This window comes from Primulina huaijiensis, chromosome 14, assembly GCF_012295235.1.
Source record: "Primulina huaijiensis isolate GDHJ02 chromosome 14, ASM1229523v2, whole genome shotgun sequence".
In the NCBI taxonomy this organism is placed as follows: domain Eukaryota; kingdom Viridiplantae; phylum Streptophyta; class Magnoliopsida; order Lamiales; family Gesneriaceae; genus Primulina; species Primulina huaijiensis.
In genome coordinates this window covers 19796083-19813571 of record NC_133319.1, presented here as the reverse complement: position 1 = coordinate 19813571, position 17489 = coordinate 19796083, and the positions used below count along the sequence as shown (strand labels likewise).

The 17489-nt window shown below is 33.9% G+C and overlaps 2 protein-coding genes, 1 long non-coding RNA gene and 1 pseudogene across 5 annotated transcripts; 3 read left to right on the top strand and 1 right to left on the bottom strand.

Annotated features, from left to right (window-relative positions):
- Positions 1-2532: 2532 nt before the first annotated feature.
- LOC140956521 (UPF0496 protein At4g34320-like) lies at positions 2533-5005 on the top strand. The gene is made up of 2 exons (XM_073413289.1): positions 2533-2951; positions 3568-5005. The coding sequence occupies exon 2, from the start codon at positions 3591-3593 to the stop codon at positions 4719-4721; it is 1131 nt and encodes a 376-aa protein (XP_073269390.1). The 5' UTR covers positions 2533-2951; positions 3568-3590; the 3' UTR covers positions 4722-5005.
- A 2321-nt stretch (positions 5006-7326) lies between these two features.
- On the bottom strand, positions 7327-8288 carry LOC140958117 (uncharacterized). Its single transcript, XR_012171726.1, has 3 exons — positions 8149-8288; positions 7856-7926; positions 7327-7583 (listed from the first exon to the last, which is right to left on the bottom strand). It is a non-coding gene; the product is annotated as an uncharacterized lncRNA (long non-coding RNA).
- A 736-nt stretch (positions 8289-9024) lies between these two features.
- On the top strand, positions 9025-10662 carry LOC140957315 (uncharacterized). Of its 3 annotated transcripts, none has more exons than XM_073414515.1 (2): positions 9025-9132; positions 9988-10662. In XM_073414515.1, exon 2 carries the CDS (start codon positions 9997-9999, stop codon positions 10660-10662), a length of 666 nt encoding a protein of 221 aa, XP_073270616.1. In that variant the 5' UTR covers positions 9025-9132; positions 9988-9996. The 3 variants fall into 3 exon arrangements, with proteins under 3 accessions (XP_073270616.1, XP_073270613.1, XP_073270614.1); XM_073414512.1 differs by having other exon boundaries at positions 9035-9132; positions 9976-10662; XM_073414513.1 differs by lacking the exon at positions 9025-9132 and adding an exon at positions 9150-9252 and having other exon boundaries at positions 9976-10662.
- A 438-nt stretch (positions 10663-11100) lies between these two features.
- Positions 11101-14482, top strand: LOC140957314 (cytochrome c biogenesis protein CCS1, chloroplastic-like; annotated as a pseudogene).
- The last annotated feature ends 3007 nt before the right edge of the window (positions 14483-17489 follow it).

Here is a 17489-nt window from a genome sequence, read left to right as displayed (position 1 = left end):
TCTGCCATAGAAAGTGAGGTTTCACCAAACAAATTATACAAGACTATAAAAATCAAAGCGCAAGAAAGCTGTAAAATCAAATAATTGAAAAACAAGAAACTCACTCTCCAATTTTGGAAGTCATATAACCTTCTACTTGAATTATCACTTGTCCAAAAAGCCCTCAATTACGCTCTTTTCCATATTTACATAACAATATTTCTCATTCAGAAACATATGACGTCTTAATCTTGTGTAAAATCATTTTTCTTCTTCTTACAAATTTAGGGATTTGTTGAAAGAAAATTTGATATTTGATTCCTCTAAATAAAAGCTGATGCCGATGTATATGAGAGGAAAATGCGATGTTTATGTTAAATTTCACATTATGTGTGATGTGACAAAACTTACAATTCAAATTTTATATCTCACAAAGAAAAATATCAACTAAGCAACTGTGGTGAAAATTTGATTAAAAAAAATGACCAAATGTCTAAATAATGGAAAGATACCAGACATAAATAAAAAATGACAAATATATCGGACTAAAAACCAAAAGTGACAAACTTATATGACTAATATATCGGTTTTCCCTTATTTTATTGGGCATAACTCATAAGATTGGATTATTGCAGGGTTTAAACTATCAGAGTTACATTTTTTCCACCCGTTATAATTTTTGATACAATAACAAAAATTTACTCATATATTTTATAATATTTTTCTATATTTCTACCTAAAATTATAGTACATTCAATTTTATGTTTGAGTAGCTCTCTTGTGAGACGGTCTCACGAATCTTTATCTGTGAGACGGGTCAACCCTACTGATATTCACAATAAAAAGTAATACTTTTTCATGGATAACCCAAATAAGAGAATACTCTTAGCATAAAAAGTAATACTTTTTCATGGATGATCCAAATAAGAGATCTGTCTCACAAACTACGACCCGTAAGACTTTCTCATACAAGTATTTGTCGTTATGTTTTTCTAAGCCAATTTGATGTACCGATACCATTTAATTTTTTAAGCACAATCAAATTTATGTAGGCATTTAGCAGTAGTTACTTTTGCCACAAGTAATTTTCAAGGTTGGAAAATGAGTATAAATAGGGCATTGTTGTGTGAAAACATTGAACCAAAACTATGACAAAATGGGTTGCATTTGAGGAATCAGGGTTTCAACTCTCAACACACAATCATGCAAAGGTTTGGTTTTGTTTCCTTTTCATTAACTTAAATGTTCTATCTTCGCTAAATTCTTGAAGTTCCATTTTCTTTTTAATAGTTATCGGCCTACATTCCGACGAGCGTTGAGACGAAACAACCACCGTGCTCGAATTTAAATTTTTGGAATTTAGCATTAATATTTTTTGAAAAAGTAAAATCCTAGTTATCAAAAGCACAAGCGCACGGCTTCCGCGAAGCTTGTGCTTCTGTTTGATTTGCTCTACAACATTTTAAAAAATATATGAAAGAGGATAAATCATCATCTGTCTATTAAAAAGAAAAAAGAGCACAGAGAACCCTAACATCACGTTGCAACTTGCATCTACCCCATGTAGTCACGACTCTTTGCCCTCGCATTTTTTAATATTTGATATTTAGAATATTAAGATGATGATAATTTCAATATTTGATATCTCGCGTTTTATATTAAAAACGATTTTTTTTTAAAAAAATAATTTGTTCGTGACACTTTATTTATATATAGTGTGTGCGTTTTGTTTTGAGCTTAAAATCTCTGGACACCTGAACGTTTTAATACGTCTTGCACGTTTAATTATGATGAGTAAAGTCATAAAATGCACAAATTCGAAATATGTTATATCAAGGGTTTTTTTTTTGTCAACCAAAGATGTATAAAAGTTGGTATTAAAATGGTGTTTATCAATTCAAACCATGTTAGAATTGCTCAAATTAATGACTTTGACAAAAGAGAATTAGATTTTTTCTTTTATAGGTAAAACATGTAAATAAATTTCTAAAAATTACCATAAACTATTTGTTTGGTGGCTACAAATTAAAATCCTCTGGTCAATCGATGGTTTTTTTTTTTTTTTAATAACAGTCCATCGAGGATCTATATTTAGCCCAAACATTGTTGGAGTTTCCCTTGCTTTCCATGTCTCGGTTTCATTATTAAAGATATTTTATTATTTGTTGGGAAAAATTGGAAATTTGGTTCTACTTTTTTTTTTTTCAATTTTGGTTTTTTATGTTCTCATATTTCAGTTTTAGTCTGCTATCTTTATTTTTTTTGAAAATTTTGTTCTTTTCTGACAAACCGTTGATATGACACCGACATTACGTCGACATCGTGTTCACATGTCTAGTATCACATCACTACCTACAATGAAAATGACTAAAATTATCAAAAATTAAAAGATAAGATACTAAAAATCAATTTTAAAATAAGGAGATGTATCTCAGTATTTATAACTTTATATATATATATATATAGTGATAGAATCTAAAGATATCAACTTCAATTACTCGGCTTTGGAAATCTGCTTTCGTAACTCATCCTAGTTAGGCTTTAATCAAATCAATACAAATTCCCATTTCTCTTCCTTTTTTTCTTCCACATCAATACTGAATATTCCATAGCTGTAAAATTTATTACAGAGGAAGACATTGCTTCCCGCGTTTCCCGTACGAAGATTTATGAATTAACTCATGCGTGCAAGCTAAAATTTCTTCATAATTTCAATCACAACTTTAAATAATTTTTTTCTGGGATACTTAAGCAACTTAATCTTCTTAATTCAATCTGTTCTTCATTCTCAATCAACCTCCATCTTTATCTGCCGCTTCACATTTCCCAGAATATTAATTAAATCTTTATATGTGTTAATATAATATTACTTCCCTTTCTCTCTCTTACCCATTAAATACCCATCAGATTATCGAGCATAAATTATTGTTTTTTCCATTATTTTCTTGCTGACTCGACGAGAAATCCATGAGGTACTGGTATTTCTTTGAGTTTTAATTGTTTTTTAATGTTGTATTTATGGGTTCTCTTTAATTTTCATGTGGAGTTTGTGGAAAGTGGAAAACTTGTATGATTATGACTCTTATTTATGGAGCTGATTTGTTCTTGGGTTCTGTGTTTGAATTTGTACGCTGATTGGTTTTGATTTTTTTGAGGTTGTTGCTTGGAAATTGCTGCCTTAGGATTATAGGAGTCCTGCAGAATTGTGATTCAGAGGTTTGACCCTAAGAAATTTGAGCATATTTGCTTATGTTTTTAGTATTTTGGGAAAGTATTTTTTGAAATTGCATTTTTGGAATTTAATCTGACAATATAATATAATGTCATAGAATAGATTTTAGTCAGATAATTATTTTGGAAGTGGTGAAAAGTTGAATATAAAAGTTGATTGGAATGCGTTTTGTGGAAATATTTGTAAAATAATGTATGTTTGTTTGTGTTTTCGGGAAATAAATACATTTCTTGGTTTTTTGTGTAGCTTTTAATTTGATCTTATTGTAGCTTTGAAGCAACAATTATTGCTTCAATCCGTGTAAAACAACGTGCAAACTTGGGAAATTGGACGTTGTTTTTGATGTTTTTTTTCAGAGCTATTGATAATTTGGGACACGATGGGAAGCCATATGAGCAAGAAGGCTACTGAGGCTTCAGGAGCAAATCCTATCAACAATCTTCAATACTCAACCGAGCTGAACTCCTATGTAGCAGCCTGTCGGGTCGATGCGGATTTACAGTCATTCGATGCCGCGCTCCAAACGCGTACAAAAAATGTCATCACTTCCCTCGCCAGCGGGGTAGAAGTTCGGGCTTTGTCCTTTGATTCACTCCGGGAAGTCACTGAATGCCTTCTGGAGATGAATCAAGAGGTGGTGAAAGTGATTCTTGACTGCAAGAAAGATATTTGGAACAATCAAGAATTGTTTGATCTTGTCGAGGAGTATTTCGAGAACAGCCTTAAGACTATGGATTTCTATGCCGTGTTGGAGAAATGCTTGAAACGAGCCCGAGATAACCAGTTGCTGCTTCTCGTTGCGCTTCATCACTTTGACGAAGAAGAAGGAGAAGATGGAGTGGAAGGGAAGGAGAAGTATGCAAAAACCTTGAAGGACTTGAAGGCGTTTCGGGAGGCAGGGGATCCGTTCACCGAGGAATTTTTTCAAAGCTTTCAGGCTGTGCATCAGCAGCAAATGGTAATGCTGGAGAGATTGCAGATTAAGAAGAGCAAATTGGACAAGAAGTTAAAGTCCATCCATACCTGGAGGAAGATATCTAGCATAATCTTTGCTGCCACTTTCGCCGCTGTGCTGATTTTCTCGGTGGTGGCTGCAGCCATAGCAGCACCACCTGTTGCAGCCGCCTTGGCTGCTGCAACGTCCATCCCTCTCGGCTCGATGGGGAAGTGGATTGATTCACTTCTCAAGAACTATGAAAATGCAGTAAAGGGACAGAAGGAGATCATCAACAGCATGACTGTGGGAACTTATGTGACCATCAAAGATTTGGACTGTATCCATGTTTTGATTGACAAGTTAGTGCTTCAGATCGAATCCCTTTTGGAAACCGCTGATTTCGCGATCAATGAAGAGGCTTTAAGATTTGGAGTCGAAGAAATCAAGAAGAAAACGGATTCTTTTACGAAGGATGCCGAGGAATTGGGAATACAAGCTGATAGCTGCTGTCGCGATATTCGCAAGGCAAGAACTGTCATTTTGCAGAGGATCATCAAACACCCAGACCATTAAAACATTGTGTTGATATATACTCGGATACTACGGTGTTTCGCGTACGAACAAGGATGAACAGGACAGACATGATGGAGGTAGATTGTTAACTTCGTGCAGCTATTAGTAATCGGGCTGTTGATCTTTTTCCCTAGTTTTATGACAAAAAACATTAGGTAGCGTTGGTTTTAATACTTTTCCTCTTGTTGAAATTTTTTCTTGGACTTGTATTACTATTTGAATGCTTTGTTAGATGTAATGCTAGTGGATTCCTGTGCTTGGTGATGTGATTTCTTAGCTAGGATNATATTCGTTGTGTTAATTATTGCATTGTGTGTGTGAGAATTTAATAATTTGATTTAGATAAAGATATTTGAGTTAAAAATGTTTTGATGATATATTTGAAATCTACAATTATTACTATTGAAATTATATAACTTGATATATAATGGATTTGAATTTTATTTCAATTTTGTCAATGCAAAAATCATCCATGAGAATTTTTAATTTTAGTATATAAATTCTTAATCATGTTATACAATAAATTGATTCAACTTTGAAAAAAAATAATAAAAAACTTAAAACGGAGAAATATTTGTTTAAGCATACAATGTATCATGTAAAGATGTAATCGAGTCGAGCCGAACAGAACTTTTGAATGTTTGATTTTAATTCGTTTATAATTGAGTCAAGCTTTAACAAATATATTCTTGGTTCATGAGCTTTTATAAAAAATAAATAAACATAGTAAATATAAATTATAAATTTAAATAATCATTAAATTCATTAAAAACAAAATTATATCTAATAAATAAATTTAATATATTTTTCATAAATAAAATATAAAATTTATAATTCAATTGTAAAAAATATTAATTTTTTTAACCTAAGAGTTGATTCATGAACCTAACTACGAACATGTTCACGAACTAACGAGTCATTGTAAAGTTCGAGTTTAATTCGTTTATCTTAAAAAATCCCGTTAAAAAAGCTCAAAAGAGCTTTTACTCCTAATCCTATGCATAGGACCTGTAAAATAATAATTAGTAAAAGGTGAAACTCAAGTCTCTTGGCCTAAATAAAAAGACGGAGGAATCCAAGCTTCCGCTGATGCTAGTGAAATACAATTTTATCTTCCTTTTGACTTCTCTTGCATTTCTGTTCTCTGAACATTTAAAGCAGAAATAAGATAAGAAAAAAGCTGAACATAAACATCATATTGAAGCTCTAATTATATAACATCTTTAGTATGCAATATATTAAAGTCTTGGAAAAACTGAAGGGCCGAGGATGTACCAAAAATTAAAGCTAGCAATTACGGCATAAGTCAACATATTTAAGAAGTATAACAACTCAAATGTCACATTTATATCAACGTGCCATAGGGAAAACCACACAAAGTGGAAGCCACAATTTTTAGTTCCTAAATGACAACTATTTAAATGTCAACATGAAAAAGTGCCGCTTTCTTGTGTGCAAGCAAGCAACACATTGAGGTGACATGAAAGAAACATTTATTTTAAGAGACGGAGGCAATAGAGAAAATACTTTAAATCTATGGCCTCTCGGGATGTTGGGTAATCGGTTTTCTCGTGTCCAAATCACAGCGGAAGTTTCAGATGTCTTACACACCTCAACAGAATGGATTGACAGAGCGGATGAACAGGGCCTTGTTGGACAGAACAAGAGTCATGTTGAGGACCGATCTAGATAAGTCATTTTGGATGGAAACAGTTAAAACCGTTTGCTATATTATCAATTGTTTTCCTTCAGCGGCGACTAATCTGAAGACTCCGATGGTTATGTGGATTGTGAAGCCGACTGATTATTCTCATTTGCATGTGTATGTTCTGTATAATGATCAAGAAAGATCGAAGTTGGATTCGAAATCCAGAAAATGTATCTTTTTGGGTTATGCTGATGGAGTAAAGAGGTTTCACTTGTGGGATCCTACTGTCCACAAGCTTGTCATCAGCAGAGATGTTATATTCGAGGAATATAAAGTAAATAGAGACAAATGCACGTTGCATTCAGAAACTACTATATTTCAAGTGGAAAATAAGATAGACGAAGGTCAAATTTCTTGTGAAGCAGTACCCGAGCACGAAGAACAAGAGCAAGTTGAGTCTGAGATTTCCAATGTGAGATAGTCAATTCGAGACTGAAGACCACCAGGTTGGTTTTAAGATTATGTCACTGAAAACAATATTGCATATTGTCTATTATCAGATGATGGTGAGTTATCGAGTTTCCACGAGATTAATCAAAGTTCGGATGTATCCTTGTGGATGATAGCAATGCAAGAAGAGTTGAAGGCATTAGACAAGAATAAGACTTGGGATCTTGTTACACTACCACGAGGAAAGAAATCCATTGGTAACACATGGGTCTATAAGATCAAGCATGATGACAATAACCAAGTGGAGCGGTATCGTGCTAGATTAGTGGTAAAAAAGTATGTCAGAAAGAAGACATTGACTTCAATGAGATATTTTCTCATGTGGTTCGGCTTATAAAAGTCATAGTAGTGTTAGTATTATGTGAGGTATTTGACCTACGTCTAGAACAAATAGATGTGAAAAATGCATTTTTTCATGAAGATCTCGAAGAAGAAATGCATATGCTTCAGCCAGAAGGTTTTGCGGAAAAAGACAAAGAGAACTTGGTTTGTAGGTTGGACAAATATCTGTACAATCTCAAACAGGCGCCGAGGTGTCGGTACAAGATCCCAAGTTTTATACTTTATTTTCATATTATTAATTCAAGTTGTCGCATATGAGACTAGCACCAATAAACAAAGAACACAATATATCACTGCAATGTAGTTAGCAGGTAGTGCCTCTAGCCTTCTCTCGATCGAACAACCAAGTCAGAGTCCATCGGCTGCAAAACAGCAAGTGCAACCGAAAATTTCCTATAATTGGCAAGGTGAAAAGATCAATCACTCACTCACTATTTCCGAATGCAATATGCAGCTCGAAATTCAGTTCGACATCAAATAATTAAAGATGAACAAAATAAATAATATGTCGAAACTGTTGCGCTCTTTAACAAAGCACAAACAATTTCAAGTCTCAACCATCAAATGACAACTGATGAGCTAGGGATAAATTTTATGATCGAATCCTCACATTTTGGTCAGAAAGTACAAACACCTCAAGTATAACAAGTGTTCATCATCTGCAGTATATTCTACGAGCTTCACGATTAATCTACCGTAGACAATCTGCAAAAACCCACGAGTCCTAAGAACAAGCCGCACCGTATACATCAAAATTGAAGGAAAATGACCTAAAACGTGGATTAAACTGAATCGTGCAAATTCCAGAATTCAGTCACATAAATTCAAGAAAAAGAAACACAAAGAGCGGCAGAAGCAAACATAGAGTAGTGGGAAAAAAATCCGGAATGTGCTTTTTTACTTCAAGAATAATCCAATGAACTTTACCTTTGATGCGCAGAAAATATTCAATCTTTTGTGTTTTTCTTTAATGCACTTTTAATCCGAAGCGAAGTAGATTCTGGTGGAATTTAAGGGTACAAGAATGAAGCTGACTTCCTAGGAAATAATTTACGAGTAGAATATTAGATACTTAAAATCATTATTCAGCTATGTTCTTGAATCTTGCCAAGTTTTATATTTATTTATATACTTATCTGCATTTTATATTTTTTGGCAACGGATTCTCGACGACAAAATTTGTTTTTTAAAATAATTGTGCTTTTGTTTTTTACTTCTATTTTTTGATTCTTCGTATCTAACATTTTTTCAGACGAATATGTCACACATAATTTGCATAAGATGATTTACAAACTATTATATTAATCTATAATTTGTAATCGAAAGATAATAATTACGGATTATGTTGAGCTCTTCTAATCAGATCTGCAATATTATATTTAATTTCTTTTAATTCCAAGATACTTTAACATTTATGTTATTATATTATTAAGTTTGAGATATTTAGATTAATTAATTTGTGGTGTAATGATATTTTTTAATAATTATATATATTAATAAAGTATTAAAACTTTAATACAAACCACATGTAGTTCAGCGGATATAATTATTGTTTCTCAGACATCAAGTTGTAAGTTCAATTCCTACTTGGTCTTTCTAACTATTTCTTATAATTATATTTTGATCCTCATTTAAATATAAATCAAATGAATTATAAAAAAATATTATACAATCACACAAAGCATGAGAAAATTTGTAAAAATAACTTTCATCAACTATTTATTTAAAAAATGACATCTTCCACCCATGTTAAAAAACAAATTACCCCGCACACATGAGCACACGAGTTAGATTTATCCCAGTCAAATCCTTTCTTAATTTCGAATCGGACCCTGGAAGTCCAAAAAATAACCATATATTCACTGTATATTAACCTACCAACTTTCTTCCCTACAATTCCAATTCCACAAGGCAAGTATTTGCATTTGTTTTTTTTTTAAAAAATTATTTATCGATGAATTTACGGTGCATTGTGCCTTAAATTAGCTGGTTTTTTCCCTCATAATTGGATCAATTGCTGTTTTGTTGGATGTATGATTAATTTTTACTGGAGAAGTAGCTGTTTTTCTTTCTTCTTTTTTTTTTCCTGATTTTTTTCGTTATGGGCAGCCAGAGATTTAGGGTTTTGTGGTGTTAAGCATTTTGTTATGTTAGGATTAATAGGAGTTAGATTTTCTTTTTCTTTTTGGTGGGTTTGCTGTTTGGTGCTTGTAGATTAGATAATGATATGTAAATTGTGTAAAAGTTATCTGATTTCGAGGAGTTCTGCTTCCCTTAGTGAATTCATTTCTTGATTCAATATTGAGTTGGATAATCCTTTAACGTGGAAGAAATTATGCATGAATTCCATACATTAAAGATCTAGCTATAGTTTTTTAGCCATAAGGATTATCGATTTTCTTGAAGGATGAAGTAATGAGACTGATAGCTTTCCAAGAAAAAAGGATTATGGATTTGGTTGTTGAATTTGCTGCAGGGGAATTTCTAATATTCCCATGTTCGATAATTTGAATTTCCTACTAATGCGATTTTCACGCTTGTAAGGGGCATTAGGGAATTCTGACGAGGGGGTAGCGAGTAAAATATTAGGTAGGAAACATACTTATTTTTAAAAAAGTAAACATGAAATTTCAGCATTTTTGTTTGAGTTGGGCGAACGGTGATTGATGTGCTTACCTCCATTTGAATCCTGCCCCACCTTGATTATATATAGGCATGGTTCTTCTTGTTGAATGAATTAAGAGATGTTTTCAGGTCTGCATCCAGATTGTAAATATGGACTGCGGGATTGCTCAATCAACAGATGCCTCTAGCTTATCCGATATATTGTCTGACACTGGGAACTTCGAGTGCAACATCTGTTTCGAGTTAGCACAGGATCCGATTGTGACACTCTGTGGTCACCTTTACTGTTGGTCTTGCCTCTACCAATGGCTTCAAATCCACTCACATTCTCACGAGTGCCCGGTTTGCAAAGCTCTTGTTGAAGAAGATAAATTAGTTCCAATATATGGGAGGGGTAAATCAAGTTTCGACCCAAGAACCCGTCTCATACCAGGAGTTTCTATTCCCAACCGACCAATGGGGCAGAGGCCACAAACTGCCCGACGTGTAGGTATAAATTTTGTCCGCCAAAATGACCTGGATCCCATATCCGGATTGATGCCAATGGGGGTTGCAAGGTTCGGTCATCAGGTCTTATCTAATATTTTTGGTGCATTGCCAGCCATTTTTAACCTTCAGCTACATGATTTTCATGATGCTACTGTTTATGGAACAACTTCTGGTACACCGAATTTGTTCTCGAGTTCCTTTCATGGAGGGTATGTTCATGGTTTTCATCATTATCATTTGGGTCCAATCGAATGGAAACCAATAGCTTGGAAGCTGATTTTCGTCGTTCTTGGTATTCTCGTGCTCTTGCACCTGATCGTTGCTTGAAGTTTATCCCTTTATGGGGTTAGACTTAGAATTCTTGATATGAAACTGTATATTATAGTTCAGTTGTGTTCCACTTGTGCATTATACCAATTTAGCACATTTCAATGTGACGTGCTCGTATTTTATCTTGTTAAGCACATTTCAAATTGGAAATGTTCAAGTAATATGCTCTTAGTTTGTCCCGTGATCCTCGGCTTAAGCAATATTTAGATTAAACCAAAATAACCCATCAAATTTAATTTATTTAATTCGCAAATTCAGTTAGGTTAATTTAGATTTTTGGTCGTTATTATATTTAAACGACTAAAATTTGTATGTTTTAAAAACTTGTCATGATTTTGTCTCGTAATAAACAAAATAGAAATTAAAAAGAAAAAAAATTGTACTTTATTCTTAAAATTTAATATGATACATATCTTATACTTTTTAAAAATAGTGTTCTTGTATGCTTGAAACCTCGGAGAATGAGAGTGGTGTCAGGGGTGCAAAAAAGAAGCTGCCGGTGCCCATTAAAAAGAACATTGTGGCACCTGAGCCGGGCGGAGCTCCAGTGGTTTCCGAAAAGGGAGGAGGTGGAAGTGGTGGTGCTCCGCTGAAGGTGCCACAGAGTAAGAAAGATAGTTCTTGGTTGCTGAAAGGGTTCTCAAGAAAGGCATTGGCAGCGCTCTCGAATTTGCCTTTGGCTATTGCTGAAATGTTTGCTCTTGGTGCCTTAATGCCAGTAGGTAAGATGCATATTCTTGTCGTCATTGTTGTATGGGAAAAAGTCAAATTTTTGTGTATCAATTTTGTATTAATGGTGCACAGATGATGTTACACTTTTGGGTTTTACATAATTTCAGTAGTGTGTGAAAAACATTGGGAAGTGATTAATGTATGTAAATGGAGAATTGAGAAGCCACAGGATAAGATTTTTATCATCATTTTGTTCATTTTGCCATAAAGGCCTTATTCTTTAGGCATTCTACCTGTTTTTAAGATATATTAATCTTGTGATCTTTGTATTAGTTTGTTTTTACTGTAATAAATGTTGTGTATCATGTGTTAATACAGGCTGTTCTATATTATCCGCATTAGTGATTAGACCAGCAGGATCAGCATATTCGTGTTAGGTTTGGGACAGTTTGAGACTTTGAGTGATTTACACCATCTCTAATTTTTCTGATAATGGAAGAAAAATTTGTCACATGCTTTTTCACGTTTTTAAAAAATGGGGATTCTCGATATGATGCAAATTTGATCATATGACTTTTGTTGCTGTAGAGTGACAAATCCCATTTGGCATTTCATTTTATCTCTTTACGATCTATCAGAGTATTCATTCTGTCCACTACTCCAGCCTCAGATGTACAAATTGGAATTGCTTGTTTTCGTTTCTTGCAGGAACTGTAATCGAGCAAGGTGAGGCGCCGGATTTCTATTTTCAAAAGTACTCTCTGTCTTGGGATTCTTTACATGGAGGTGGATTTTCACCCTCGGTTTTCACCATATGTTTTCATCTCCGGTATTCCTTGGAACCTTAATTCTTTTAGGAGCATCGCTTATGACTTGTACATATACAACACAGATCCCCATAGTGAAGGTAGCAAAAATGTCTGATTTTGATGACTGTTGGTTTTTGCCATCTGGACGTATTTGGTAATGCTATGCGTGGTTTGCAGGTGGTCTTTCGTACATTCACCTGAGGCAATTCGTAAGCAGGACTATTCAGACACTTTACCTAGAGCTTCGATTCAAGATTTGGGGATCATTCTGTGCTGGTTATGAAGTATAATGCCATTTCCTTTTTTTTTGAAGGCTTATAATGGCATGTCCTTGTGTTTAGCTTTTGCTGATATTTTTATTCATCGATATTTGGGAGCTTGAGTATCTTAAAGAGTTTTGCTTCAAGGTGAAATTGAAAGACTTTTCTATGCATTTTCTACACTTGGTTGAACCAGAATACATAGCTTACGGTTTTTTTTTGGGAATATAGTGTTTGGATGCAATAATTGCCCTGAACTAACATGTGGCGGTGTCTGTTTGGCATTACGATGTACAATTCGAAATATTTGAGTTCCAAGACTATTATCAACTGTAGCTTCTACTACCATAGTGGATTCTTGGTTCTATGTATCAATTGTTATTTTTTAGTGATCTCCTTATTTCAAAACCATAATCGTAGAATCTTTTTTAGGTATTCTTGAAGGGTCCCTCTTTGTATGCATTCAAAGGACTAGCGGGTAGGTTTGCACCCATTGGAGTCCATTTAGCATTGCTCCTGATAATGGTTGGTGGAACTATAAGTGCTACTGGCAGCTTCAGGGAGTCGGTTACTGTTCCACAGGGTTTGAATTTTGCCATGGGAGACGTACTTGAACCAAGTGGATTTTGATCGACTCCAGAAACTTTCAATACGGAGGTATGATAGTGGAGAGGTAATAAGCTCAACCAATGAGTCTAAAATGTATTGTCTTTCTTTTTCTTGATGTCATCACCGACAATTTAGCATTTTTTCTATCCTTTTTATGGTTTCAGGTTTCACAGTTCCATAGTGATCTCTCACTTTTTGACATTAATGGCAAAGAGATTATGAGGAAGACGACAAGTGTGAACAACCCTCTGAGGTACAGTGGGATCACCATATACCAGACAAGTTGGAGCTTGTCGGCTTTACAAGTTATGAAAAACGAAGAAGAGACATTTAATTTGGCTATGGCGCCTCTAAAAGTCGATGGTAACAAGAAGCTTTATGGAACTTTCCTCCCTGTTGGAGACACCGGTTCTACTAATCTCAAGGGATTGTATGCTTTTTGTGCGTTGTTTGATGAAATAAACTAAAGTTCCTGTCACCTTTTCTGTGTATAATGCCAACAGCGTTGCTTGTAGATCAATGCTAGCTTGTGATACGCAATCGGTTGTTTATACGACAGAAGGAAAATTTGCTGGAGTCAGGCGGCCCAACTCGAATCTCCCAATCGACATTGATGGTGTGAAAATCATTGTATTATAGGCGATTGGTAGTACCGGCCTTGAACTAAGGTGAGATCGAAAAAACTGATAAATATACTATCAAGCATCTGTTTAACTTGCTCTTTCTTTCTTTCTTTATTTTCTTAATTTCAATGGTGATGGTAAATTTGTTTTCATTCAGACTGATCCCGGGGTGCCAGTTGTTTATGCTGGTTTCGGTTTTCTAATGCTCACTACTTGCATAAGTTTCTTATCTCATACACAGGTAAAACAAATACGTTGGCTGTTGATTAATTCACTGGCATAAACGCCATCACAGAAATTCAATAATATTTGGTTTTCATGTACATGCTCGAATCGTTTAAAAGATTTGGCCATTCCAAGACGGAACAACAGTCGTCGTTGAAGGTAAAAGGAATAGAGTCATGGCCGAATTTTCAGACGACATGAATTTCGTGCTCGATCAAGTACCAGAAATAGTCAAGCCATCTTCTTCTACACGAACCGACCGTGTAAATGGCTTGTTTAATTGCTTTTTATTACAAAAGAATCATATTAATTAGTGTCACTGAAGCTTGATGAAAATAGTAATAAATCATCGAACAGTTGAGTAATCGGGATACCAGTGACCCGAGTGAGATATATAGATGTGATGAAGTGGAAGTTTGATGAAGATATCATCGCGTATATGTATTTTCTTGCACGTACTTTGCTCTGTATTGCTTTCTTAGTATGTCGCATATACATTGTATTTTTTAGCAGTTAATATACCAGATATGAACAAGAGGATGTATACTTTGTGTACATATTGCTTCATGTTACATGTGTTATTCTTAATATAAGTTGAATGATTTAATTTCATCGAGTATTTTTTTTCCTTCAGCAGGCTTCTTGTGAGACAACATATGTGAGACGGGCGAACCGGTCTATATTTATATTGAAAAGTAATATTTTTAACACAAAAAAAAACTTAGAACCAAAATTGAGTTTTATTTCGTTAAGTCATATTGTAGCCCACGATTCAAGATACATTCATATTCGATGATCAGAGTGTTAGCGCATCATATTTTCGCATATAAAACACAACAGAAGTTTGAAATTTTCGTTTCGACAATTGAAACGCTGCTTGGGCATCGTGTGTTTAACAAATAATTCATATGACATTTAGAATTATACTTTTGCGTATAGTACGTTGGACTCCAAAATATTCCGATTTTTACACGGAGATAGTCATTCTTGTAAATCTCTCTTCCACAAAGACTCCTAGTCCTTGTGGTATTAGAACTCTATGTATTTCGTTAATTATATATTATCATATTATTAATATATAATGTATTTATTAATAGTGGCATGATATGTGCAACTAGGCAAAACATCTTTCCCTAAATCACATTTCTTACTTTGGCCAGATACTCATTGCACTATTAACTCATCAAATCACATAAAATATCTTCACCTGTAGGCAACCGATGAATCACCGAATACAATGCATTTGCTCCTACGTATTTCGAAACTACACCCAACCTCGCCACTGATGACCCTCAATGGAGTCGGTAAACGGATCAAATTGTATGTTAGTACGTATAGCCCCTACATTGTCTCGGGTCAAAGGACTAATGATGTACAACCATAATCGCGGACTATTCCACTCGATAAGTGAGAACCACTTGGACAGTCCGAGGGAGTGTTGTTTAGTGCATCATCATATGATCACACATCTGTGTGAATGAACATCTCTATGCCACTGTCAATGAAACATGAAATTCATATCACAGATGCCAGTCTTGAGCTCGAGCGACATTTATCCTTGTTTTAGGCGACTGATTCGACTAGGAACCTGTTTAGAATATATGGTACACTTCCTAATGAGTTTCATGATCTTACGTTGCGATGTAGATCTCATGGTACTTATTGTATATTCAAAGACTTTATCTATGTAGCTTGCATGAGTATACTGATAAAGTATAATGCCATAATCGAATGAAATCGTAAAATATTATTAAAATAAAGATTGTTTTACATTAAAATCAATAAAAACTCGAGCCACAAGTTGGCTTGCCGGACACCTACTTTAACACGGAGCACCACCATCGACACCAAGGATTTAAAGATATATCGTTCAGGCAACAATTCTAGACGAGATTAAAGATTGGAGATAGTTACATCTTTCGGTATAAACATTTATACTGAGAAAATGTTTCCATTTTACATATATCACCGGAAGTGTTTCTAGAATATTGATTCCATTCTATTTTATATAATTTATTCCATCTTTATTAAACCTCCATCCAAGAATTACCACCGATGTTTTTGCATAAATGGATTAAAGAAAAGCTAAAAGTCATGCATGTGAAGCTATATGTAAAGAAAGATTTGTGCCAAGAGCATGAACGACATTTCAAAAATTACACATAATAAATTTTTGTACTCTTATGAAAATGCCATGAAATGACTTACATATACATCTGGTTCTTTTAAATAATAATAATTGAAAAATATATGAATGTGAATAAACATGTGCATAGATTAATACTAATAATAAAATATAACCCCACAATGAATTGGTGTAGTTAATTAATTATATAAAGGAATTTTTGGGAATAACCATGTAAAATATATATTAAATAACATTTAATTGAATTGGTCAAGCCATATTAAAGTTACAGTCATACCTTTATTTATTTATATTATAATTTTAAATTTAATTATGTCTTTATCTATATTTAAAATTATTATTAGATAGTCTAGTACTCTATATTTTAGATAAATATTTCTATAGCGTGCAGAAGGTTACTAATACCAACAAAAGAAAAGTTTGCACTCGATCTCACTTCGATCACTGCCCTCTCCAAAACTTCCCCATCATCATTGTTGAAGTTTGGGCAACGCTCTGGTAATTAATTTTGAATATTTATGGAGTGTAGGAAATTTAGTTGTTATTTGTTTAAAAATAAAGAGACTATGAATTTATTAATTGTCAAACTTTTTTTTTTGTTCAATATAAAATTAAGTAAATTAGCAACTATTAATGGATATTTTTTTTAGTTTTATTGAAAACAACAGATATATCATGTTTTTTTTTAAAAATAAATCACACATATCCATTAATTCATCTCCAAAGAGTCGGTCAATACAATATTCATAAAAGTTGATGAAAACAGACAATTAAACCATTCCCCAATAGCATCATTCTTAATAGCTTCCGTTGCTAGATGATGAGCTGCTTTGTTCGATGCTCTTCTCGCATGTCGAAGTGATATAAAATCCGAAGATTCCAAGCAAGATCTGATGACAAAAGGGGGAAACAAAGGAAAATAATACAGAATCCAGCAGCAAGCCTTCTAAATTCAAGAAGACAGAATCCAACATCAAACCTCCTGAATTCAAGAATTCATCAGAAACAAGCAAGCCGACTGATCCCAAGATAAATCAGAAGAAGGGATAGATCTTATTGATTATTATTTGCTATATTTTTGTTTTAGTATGTATTCATATCTTTTTAGTAAGTATTCAGATACAATAATTTTTTTTCAATGAAGGAAATTCAGTTATCTTGAAAACCGAATTCCCGAAGGAAGCTGATCTCTCGAAGGAAACTGATGAATATCTCAAGTATATATCAGTTACGCACTTCAGCCTCATTGATCATATATTATTCATGCACAATTCGCTTCAGTCTCTGAGTTAGTCAGAATTATTCTCCTAAATGATCATAGTAATATTCCGCAATCAGACTTGAAAAATCAGAAGAATATTCTTTTCTCATAACAACCTTTTAAGATTGTTAAATATCAGAGTCCATGCACACTAGACTGATATTACTATTTACAAAAAGGACGATGATGTGACACAACGGTTACTAGATTTGAAAACGA